At 36.8% G+C, this 10,959-nt stretch overlaps 1 protein-coding gene and 1 long non-coding RNA gene across 2 annotated transcripts; both read left to right on the top strand.

Annotated features, from left to right (window-relative positions):
• On the top strand, positions 1,701–2,017 carry LOC110267354. Its single transcript, XR_002354852.1, has 3 exons — positions 1,701–1,733; positions 1,828–1,896; positions 1,972–2,017. It is a non-coding gene; the product is annotated as an uncharacterized LOC110267354 (long non-coding RNA).
• LOC107616022 (monocopper oxidase-like protein SKU5) lies at positions 8,235–10,695 on the top strand. Its single transcript, XM_021112023.1, has 6 exons — positions 8,235–8,488; positions 8,585–8,855; positions 9,076–9,205; positions 9,297–9,657; positions 9,948–10,337; positions 10,434–10,695. The coding sequence occupies exons 1-6, from the start codon at positions 8,343–8,345 to the stop codon at positions 10,693–10,695; spliced, it is 1,560 nt and encodes a 519-aa protein (XP_020967682.1). The 5' UTR covers positions 8,235–8,342.

The following is a 10,959-nucleotide window of genomic DNA, read 5'->3' as shown; positions in this document are numbered from 1 at the left end:
GAGTTCCTAATATTTTGTAATGTATTTATTTTAAAAAAAAACCTAACTTTTTTTTAAGTAATCTTAATAAGTGATTTTAGTAGTCACCAAAAAAAAAAAGTGATTTTAGAAAACTCCATATTTAATCATTTAATTTTTAAGGAAGATTTCCATGCACCGATCCTATTTCATTAACTTTAATTTCCAAATTTAATGCCGGCTTATTTATTTCCAAAACTTTCATTGTGATATCAGTCAAGTGTTGTTGAATTCGTTAGCATTTATGCCCTTGTTAGGGGGTCTTGGTCAAAGTCACAATGCATCAATGACACACATATTGTTTCTAGTCAGTAATGTTTCAATCTCTTGACTTTTGAGGGAACTTACATTACATATTAAGCCCCAAATCTGTATGATTAGTCGCTTGTATTGAAAAGATTTTGAGATTCTAATTATACTTTAAATGTTTTTGATATTGAAAAAACGGTATTATATTATTCTCTTTTCTTTTATCTCTTTATCTCCACGTAGTAAATGACTTGACACATTTTTTTTTATGTTGGACTAAACAAAACAATACTGTTTTTGTGAAGATAAGACATTTTGTGATTTATTATGGTTAATTAATGTCATTTCATCAAACATTTAATTTGAGAACTAAAGTAACGTTATTTTATTGGGTTGGGCTACACATACAAGCTTACAAGCTTACAAGTTGGCCCAGCCCAAATAGAAGCCACGCGCATAAAGAGAGATAACATGGCGCGTCAAAATCACGCGCTCAACACTACAACCGTTACGTATGGGAAACTCTTCCACTTCTTCCACTTCTCAAAACGCTTCGACGCTTCGAAAACCCTTCCATTTTCGAGCGAAAATCAAAGTTCAAAACATACAAATCGTTCTTCGAAACCTCCATCAACAGATGGCGTTCCTTTTGCCAACGACGATAAACAAAATATCACCCGTGCACCTGGCCCCAATTTTTAAGATGGACGGCATATCGGAGAGAAACTGGGGGACATGTTTTGACCTTCTTGATCAAGGGCATCACAGACTACCAGGAGAAGAAGAAGAAGGCAATTGATGGCTGCCTCTTTACCCTGATGATAATATACTTTCATCTTTCTGAAAACAAAGGCAAGAAGAGGGCTGAAAGACCACCAAAGCCTTGGATTGCCAACTGGACTAAGGAGCAGTTGGTGGAAAGAATGACTGCAGAAAGAGAGAAAATTTTGGTAAGTAAACATAATATGTTGCTTGTATTTTATTTACCTGAATGCTGCTAGCTAAAATATCTAATGTTTCAGGGGATTGTGAAGATGGCGGAGACAAGAGCAAGAGAAAAAATGAAAAAAAAAGAAAAAAAAAGAAAAAAACAAGAAATAAAAAAAACAAAAAAAAGGAAGGCGAGTCCAACATCGTCTTCGGAGACAGAAACAGCTACTGACATTGACACTTCTACCTCTGAGTCTGAGACTCAAGAATTTAGTATGTTCTAAATGATGATTGTTTGCCTTCCAGAATGGACTCCAGAAAAAGAAAGAAGAGTCAAGAGGAGTCCGATTCTGATTCAGAATCTGAATCTGAATCAAGTGATGAGTAATGTCCTGAAATTATTACTCCTTTCTTTTGGCTTCATTATAAAGATTTCGTGTATTAACTGAAGTATCTATTATTAACTTATAGGAGCGAAGAATCATCACCTGCAGAGAAGGAGAAGGAGAAGAAAAAAACAAAAACAACACCAAAAAGTAAGCACTTCTTTGCATATAATTAGATTAGACGACTATTCTGTGATAAAATTAATTTTTTATTTCTGATTGGTACTCTTTTTTTTCCACCCAGAACACAACCAAAAAAGAAAAAAGTTGTTGTGGAGGATTCACCTCCTAAAGAAGATCAATACTTTGACGGGTACAGTACCTCGTAAGCTATATTACCGTCTATCATCGTAATTATTTTTGTTAACGTCTTCTTTTATGAATGTAGTGAGACATATGAAATATCAAGTGACGAACTAGATGAATGGCTAAGGAAAAATGTTGATAAATCTGCTGCAGAGGGGTATGTCTTGCTGGGCTGTCTATTTCATATTTTGGTGTGTTTTGTATGCTAATAATTGTTTCTTGTTTTGCAGAGAGAACCAAGCTGACCTGCGATCGACAGAAGGTCGCTATGTGTCGTCTGAAACGTAAGAAGCTTTATTATTTAATAAAATCTTGTTATCATGATTTGGGTGTATTTTGTGGAACCATTTCGGTGTATTGTGTTGATCAAGTTGGGTTTATGTTGTTTATTAAGTTGGGATATTTCGTTTGTTGTGTTGGGTGTATATTGTCCATTCGGTTGGTTGTATCTTGTGCATTCATTTGAGTGTATTTTATACCTGTATCTTATTTTGTCTGAATAACATCAAATCTGTTTTAGAATACCGGCTGTGAACTTGGGAAGTGATGCTCCTTCCTCTCAAGGATGCACAGAACAGAGTAGTGTAAACCAGCCGTCACAGAGCATGTAATTTCTCTTTCAAATAACTGTTACTTTTGTTCTTCTATTACCCTTCTACTTCTAATTCTGTATATATTTTTTTTAGAAAAAAAGCCCTTTATTATTTTATTCAAGAAAAAAAAAGGCAGGAAAAAAAAGCAAAAACTACAAGTATGTAAGTTCTCAAAAAAACAAAGCCTGTCTTCTTTTTGAATTGTTCGGGTGTATTTCTTGAATTTCTTTGGGTGTATTTTAGGTTGAGTCCGTCTGATTCGAATATGATGGTTGTGAGGGAACAGACACCGTCGGAAGCGCTTGCAATGTGAGTTTTCCAATAATATTTCAACCTTATAACCTTATTATTTTCAAAGGCGTTGTTAACCTTTCATTTTTCTTCTTGTTTAGAGTCCCGATTCAGATTTTTGTGCCGGCATCCCAAACAACCACTGAGATAGATTTTGAACCAACCCCTATGATACAGATTGAAGGGACTACAGAAACGTAAGAAATAGTATTGAGTGTATATTTGTTTAGAGTTTGGGTGTATATTAGCTAACAGTTTGGGTGTATATTGTTCCTGATTAATTTTTTTTACGCCGTGATTAATTTTTTGTAACTGTGCAGCACTTCTGAAACCCCCAAACAACTTCAAGAGACCACACCCACGCTTCCCCCATCTCCAACTAAAATGTAAGTTCATCAGACTAAAATCAATCTTTGCTTATCATCCGTATATTCTTATTCTTATTCTTATTCTTATACATGATGACGCAGTCATCCAGACGCAGAAGACGCTGCTGCCCTGTTGATGATGGCACGGACAGCATCCTATGTTCCTAAAACAGATCCAGGGGTGCCATCATTCATCCTTAGATTGACTGATTCAAGCCAGGAGGGGGCGTCAACGCAGGAGACAGAAAGGGCAAAATCTCCTGAATCTGCAAATTTGATAGAACAATTGGACGATTTGGTCCAAAAAATAGCAAGCAGTGCGGCGAAGGGGAAGAACAAAAGTCCACAAATTCAGAGGGAGACTGGGGGAGAAAATTCTGCAAAGTTTTGAACTCCTGGGGGATTATATTAGATTACGGATGATATGAAACAAAAGTGCTATATCTGGGGGACGAGACTGAAGGAAGATGCAGATGGCAATACTAACGAGTATGAGGAAATGTGCACTCTGATTGGCCAAGGAGAATACATTTTGATGAGAATGCACCTTGTATCCCTCCAAGCAAAAAGTGATATAGAATCTCAGGTAATATTAGAATAACATTAATGTTTTTACACCAAAGTCAATTGCAATGCTTATTAATGTAAAATTGATTTCGGCATATATTTCTAGATTGTATCTGCCATCTGCATCGTCCTCAACCAGAAAAATGAAAAGAGGTTTCAAGAACAAATATACTGTCTCCCCCCCGATATTGTGGTAAGTGTTACTTCTACGAACTTTGGGTGTATTTTCTGTATTGATTTGGCTGTATTTTTTACGTTCAATTGGGTGTAAGTTTAGTATTTCATTTCTTGTTTCGCAATTCTTACAGTGCATGGCACTTTCGGATCACCCAAAGGGGGAATTCGTATCACCGAAAACGAAAAAGGAATTCAGGGTGGAAGCCTACCCGAGTTTCATTCCCTTCATAGATAGAAAAAAAATTAACTTCGCATCCATATGTAAGTTTTTGTTTGCTAAATTTGTTAGTACGCTTATTTACTTATATGCCAAATAAAATAACACACTGTTGAAATGTGGCAATCCTTCAGATTTTTGCTCCTGTTTGCCACTCGGGGCATTGGTGGTTATGGCTAATAAATACAAGAAAGCGGAAATGTCATATACTTGACCCGCTACACAAAAAAGCTCCAAGCGATGAGAGAAAGGACATTAATAAATTCACTGTAAGTTGCCTCTGTCTTCTTTACTTTAATATTTAGGTCTATTTCGTTAGTTGTGTTGGGTGTATATTGTCCATTCAGTTGGGTGTATCTTGTGCATTTATTCGGGTGTATTACTGATTTGTTTTGCTATTTAAGGAATATGTATTTTCAAGATTGATAACATATGCCGGCGGGGAACCTCTGCAGAAAGGGGAGAACGAGAAGAAAATTAAATCATCATATGTTAAAATATCAGGCCAAAAAATAAGGTATAAATTTGTGAGTCTGAACATTAAACTTTCGTAAATGAGATTCGTAATTTATTTTCTTCGTTTTCAGCTATGACTGCGCTATCTATGTTATGAAGTGGATGGAGTTAATTGAGCCGGAAAACATCACACATTAGCTAACCTATTAACGAGAAAAATAAACCCAATCGCCACAAATTTAAAGAACATTACTTTTACCTCGCTTAAAACTTTCGTCTTCTTCTTCTTTGTGCCATTTGTGATCTGTTTCTCCAGCTTTGAACCTAGCCTGTTTTTTGGACGTCCTCTTGTTCGAATCCTTGGCGGGCTTTGAAGCTCGTTAACGGATTCCAAGTTGGCGTCTTCGTGGGATAAAGAAGATGTCCCCTTCCTTTTGGCTTTTAATGCTTCCATCTCGGCCATGACGTTATCGTACGCACGGTGCAGAATTGCAGTCAGCTCCTCCGATTCAGAGGCAAATTCGCAAATATTTTGCGAACGAAAAACCAATTGGTCAAACCTCTTGCTTCTTGGCTCCATTAGTGGCTCGTCGTGGCTGCTCTTGATGTGTGTGTGTCGCCTCTTTACCTTCTTGCTCCATCGTTCCAGTATGTATCTAGGTGACACTTGGCTTGCTTGTTCGAAGCTTAACACGCTTAGTGCGTGACGGCACAGTATCCTTCTCGACTCGAATAATAAGCATTCGCATTTTACCTCGGCTGCAACTGAGTCGTAAGTAACCACGAACTTGTTGAATATTGAGCTGGAAACTTGTTCTCCGACTTCGTATACTGAATAGCCTAGAGCGGAATTCTTTAATCTGGTGATGCAATTCGCCTTTCCTCTGAATTGTGCTTGGACTTTCCTAAACTTTGCGTGAGTGTACGCATCTTGAAACTGAGCTTCAATGGAGGATTTGGTTGCACACGATATGACCGTATGAAAATCTGCAGCATCTGATTCTCTCTCTGCTTGCTCCTTGCTTCCGAGGCAATTATCGTATTGTTTGATGAACTGAATAAGCGAGCTGTTCCGGGTGATATACTTGTTAAAAAAGGAATGCATGCTCTCGCTCCTTTGTGTGCTTCTCATCCCTGCCCAGAAGTGGTGATCCAGATAGATAGGAACCCATATGTGACGGTCTTCGTACAGATCTGCATAATACACCCAAACACAGACTGTAAATACACCCGAGGGAACATGCAATATACACCTCTGCTGCAGATTTTAAAAAGACATTACCTGAAAGCCACTTCTCCCATGCAACGAAACCAGCATTGAAATAACCATTTGAATGATTCAATTTCTTCGTTCTTCATCAAAGAGCATCCGAGAAGTGTTGACTGACCGTGGTGATTCACCCCGACAAAAGAACCACAGACCAAATTATACCTGAAATAAATTACCATGGTCCAGAATGCAAAATCATTAGTTACACCTTAACAAATGCTTTGCATACACCCAATGAAACAGCCAATATACACCTCTGATGCGGATTCGTAAAAATAAAATAATTTAGCATCATAAACAGGGGCAGTTTGTTACCTGTTTGTATTGTAGGTGGTGTCGAATGAAATGACGTCTCCGAAATACTCAAAGGCGGCTCTGCTTCTTGCATTGGCCCAAAAAGCGAGCTTAATCGATTGATCCTTTTCGAGTTGGAGCTCAAAAAAGAAATTCGGATTCTTCTCTTTCATTCTTAACAAATATTTCCCGAATTTCTTTGCATCTTCTTGTTCGGAAACATTCCGCACTTCCCTCGTAATGTAATTCTTCACGTCCTTTTCGATAAAATTTAACTCGCGATGACCCCCGGCAGCCGCAACAAATGATTGGTATGTTTTGCTTGGTAGCATCTTCAAGGGTGGTAAAGGTCATTCCAACCTTCGGAACAAGCTCGTCATCAACAACCGAGAGAGGCTGCACAATACACCGTGTCAGAAACTGTGAATACACCCATAGATATGATTCAAATACACCCAATCATGCCTAATATGATACAGCCGAACCGCAACAACTTAACTACACAATAACCTTTAAAGCCATAAACTGTAAATACACAGGCTGCAGAATACACCATGTCAAAAACTAAAAACACACCCAATCATGTCTGATATAATACACCTGAACAACAACAACTCAATTAAAATAACAAAGCCAGTAGTGTAGATACACCCACACTTCTAGCAAAAATACACCCAAAAAAAGACCTGATCTACACCCGAGCGTCTGCTATAAATTCCAGGTAATTAATCACAACTAATACATTGAATCGACAGATTCATGTTAACGTGTTAGTTTCACAGTCAATGTTCAGCAATTTTTCAACCACACAATGCTATACAAATTACTGAAAGAAAATTGATTATGTAAATCAAACCTCAGGAACTTCGTTAGATTCAAATTCATAATCCACTTCGCCTGGATTCAACTGAGAATCTGAGGTGGAATGCCATTATCTTCAAAACGAGTTCAAACTTTGATTTCAGAAAACAACAAATCAAAATAGAAAACGAAGCTCGAGTTGAAGAGAGAGAAAAAAGTAACGTAAACGAAGAACATACCAGTGAGAAAGGGAGAGGAAAAGAACGATGGAGAAGAACGAGGGAAGACGCGCGAGAAGAAGAACAACCAAATCTCAAAATAACGAAAACGAAGAAGGAAACAAATATTTTAAATTTGGTAGTTAGATATACGCGGAATCTTATATAGCGCGTGTAATCAACGTATGTGGAGCAACGCGTATTTTCGTTTTATTGTTTAATGAGCTTGTAAAGCATACAAGCCCTAATGGCTTGTATGCAGAACTTTTCCGTATTTTATTTAGTCTAATGTAAAAAAATATGTGCTAAGTGACTCAGTTTATGACGAGTAACTCAATAGAAAGAGAGTGAAAACTAATTGATGCAATTTTTTTAATTTTGCAGATTCTTATGATGCAATTGGAATATTGAAAATCTTTTTGATACAAGTAGTCAATTTTAAAGGCCACTTTGTGTTTAACTCTAAAAATAAATGAATTATTTTACTATACCTAATATTATATCAATTTTCTTAATTTGTTCCAAACTATATATAATCTAGTCAACCAAAAAAAACTATATATAACCTTTGATTTAAAAATCAATTTAAGTCTTCTAGTCTATTTTTAATTCATTCGAAGTCACGCCCTTTCTTTCACATGAATACGGAAAGGTGAAGACATGCAATAATAAAAGACTACCATGTTACATGTACACTAAAATCAGTCACTAAAATGAGTTATTAATATAAAATATAAAATACATATTAAAAATAAGTTAAACAAACATATATTTATACACAAATATTAAATAGATAGTGGCCGATTTTGGTGACTGATTTTAGTGTACAACTAACATTTTTAAATAAAAACATACCTAGAAATTTTCACCAACCTAGGACACTTGTATCTTGTGATATAAAATTGTTGGTTTTATAGCCTATTTCTATTTCCTTTCTGGGAAGGCTATATCACTTGTTATGATCTAAGAAACAAAAAAAATGAGAATCAATGGCTATTATTGTAGGGTGTTCATGCTCTTCACCTATACTACATTTCTAGTTCTAGAATTTGTTACAAGGTGTAGTGCCATTGAAGTTTACCATGAATGGCATGTTTCTCTTGATACAAATGTTTCACCTTTGAATGTGAATCAAAGTGTATGATCAACAACTTCTCAAAAGTCTTTTGTAGCTTGTGATGAATGATTCTGCATCTTAACTATGTTCTTAATGTTTATTTATTATTCTGTTCAACAGGTTATTGCTATCAATGAAATGTTCCCTGGTCCCCTTATTAATGTCACAACCAATGATGTTGTCAATGTCAATGTCTTCAACAATTTGGATGAACCACTATTCTTCACTTGGTACAAATATTCTGAATTGAGTAAGGGTATTCTTGTCAATTGACAATAGAAGATGTATAATGATAATGTGATATTGTTGTTTTGATAATGGTGTAGGCATGGTATACAACAAAGGCTTAACTCTTGGCAAGATGGAGTTTCTGGAACAAATTGCCCCATTCTACCTCATCATAATTGGACTTATGTCTTTCAAACCAAAGATCAAATAGGTACCTTCTTCTACTACCCTTCTATTCAATTCCAAAAGGCCGCCGCGGGTTTCGGAGCGATTCGAGTCAACAATCGCGATGTCATTGCCGTGCCTTTCCCCAAACCGGAAGCCGAATTTGATCTTCTTATGGGGGATTGGTCTACTGAAGACTACAAGGTCATAACCATGAACTATTAGCCTTGAATTTATGTTTCTTGCGAAACACTCAACAATTCAGTGAATATATAATTTAATTTTGATGTACTGTCAGTGTAAAATAATTTTACATGTGCATCTAATTACGTAATGCCACATCAGTAAAAATAACTATCTTTTACTCGTTACAAATATTTTGAGACAGAAGGAGTAAATGGCATTTGTTTTATGGTTTGGACAGATAAGTAAGTCGATGATGCGAAATAAGGATGTAAATAGTTATGCAGTTCCTAAATTCATTCTGATGAATGGAAAAGGTCCTTATGGAAACAACTTGTCAAAGTCCTTTGAGTCCTTCACTGTCACACAAGGTTTGTAAGTTGTAATTGTACATCTCCCGGTTCGATTTGATTCAAGCCGGAGCATTTCACATAATTTTTTACCTCCCTGGCTACATTGCAGGTAAGAGCTACAGGTTTAGAATATCAAATGTGGGGAATGCATTGAGCTTGAATCTCAGAATTCAGAATCATGAAATGCTACTAGTTGAGACAGAAGGCTCTTATACCAACCAAATCCCATTGGATTCTCTTGATGTGCATATTGGCCAGTCCTACTCTGTTATTGTGACGACGAATCAAAGCGAAGCTGATTATTATATCGTCGCCAGTCCAAAATTAACCAACACAAATGATTCTAGCAACCTTGTAGGTGTAGGAGTGCTTCACTACTCAAATTCTACCAAAGGTGTTACTGGACCTCTGCCAACTGGACCAGACCCTTTTGATGTTGAATTTTCACGAAATCAAGCCAAATCCATTAGGTAATTATACTAAAAAAAAGGTGACTTTCAACCTTGCTCTAAATTCGAAGACTTGTTTCATTTTTCGTGTGCGTACTAATCCACAATTCATCTGCGAATTTGTTTACATATCAGAACGTATTGCTTTTTGTGTAACTAACTAGGTGAAGACTCACGTACAGTTGTCTTTGTATGAAATTGATAATCGAGAACCTTTAGATGATTTGACAGATTTGATTAAACTGTCATCTAATGATTTTTAACTATCAACTCCACATGAAGACAAATACATAAGTTTCGACCAACTAACTATTCAAGGATAACTTGAGCAGGTGGAATTTGACCGCGGGAGCGGCAAGGCCTAATCCACAAGGAACCTTCAATGTTAGCAATGTGACTCTGTCACACACCTTCATTCTTCTAGGTTCCCTGGAAGAAATAAGCGGCCTACCGCGCTATGCCGTCAATAATGTCTCTTATTACACCATTGGCACGCCGTTGAAACTCGCCGACCACTTTGTAAACGGCAGCGGCGTATATCAACTCGATGCGTTTCCTCATGACTCTGTCAATGCTAATGCTTCATATGGAATTTCAGTTGTTTCTGGTAAACACAAAGGATGGGCAGAATTTGTCTTCAAAAATAAGATGAATGTCATGGATACTTGGCATTTGGATGGTTTTGGTTTCTTTCTTGTGGGGTAAGTTAAGTGCGTCTCTCGAAATTTAGAATTTAGGATTTAGGATTCAAAACAGAATCTATCTAGATTAAATTCTTTTTTAATGATTACCAATAGGTTTGGAGATGGAGACTGGACCCCGGCCTCACGTGATACTTACAACCTTGTTGATCCGGTCGTTAAGTCCACCGTCCAAGTTTACCCCGGAGGATGGACGGCGGTTTACGCCTTCCTCGACAATCCCGGAATGTGGAACTTGAGGTCACAAATTTTGAAAAGATGGTACTTAGGCCAAGAACTATACATTAGAGTTTTTGATGCTGATCCTGACCCTGCTAAGGAGAGACCACCACCAGAAAACCTTCTTTTATGTGGTTAGTTTTGTTTACAGTTACATTCAATTTTTTCTTCGTTAAGATTGGAAATACAAGACAAATGATTGTGATTTTCTTTTCTATTATTTGAAAACCGCAGGGATATTTGAAAATTATAGTGCTTCAGCACCAGCACCAGCAAGTTTTCCAACCGTTTTATTTTTATAGAAGGGAAATTTGATTTTGAGAACCAATTCCAACATGGTTACTAAATAGCAAAAAATTCTGTGTTTAGAGGGTTATATTTTGAACTGAGTTTTTCACTGAAA

Source organism: Arachis ipaensis, chromosome B09 (genome assembly GCF_000816755.2).
Source record: "Arachis ipaensis cultivar K30076 chromosome B09, Araip1.1, whole genome shotgun sequence".
Lineage (NCBI taxonomy): Eukaryota > Viridiplantae > Streptophyta > Magnoliopsida > Fabales > Fabaceae > Arachis > Arachis ipaensis.
This window is presented reverse-complemented; position numbering and strand designations above follow the sequence as displayed.

Excerpts from the sequence above, each read along its gene's own strand:
- LOC107616022 (XM_021112023.1), top strand. The coding sequence starts at position 8,343 with ATGTTCTTAATGTTTATTTATTATTCTGTTCAACAGGTTATTGCTATC. Across the intron at positions 9,206-9,296 it reads GTCCTTCACTGTCACACAAG|GTAAGAGCTACAGGTTTAGA; the intron begins GTTTGTAAGTTG and ends GCTACATTGCAG. Across the intron at positions 9,658-9,947 it reads AATCAAGCCAAATCCATTAG|ATTCAAGGATAACTTGAGCA; the intron begins GTAATTATACTA and ends GACCAACTAACT.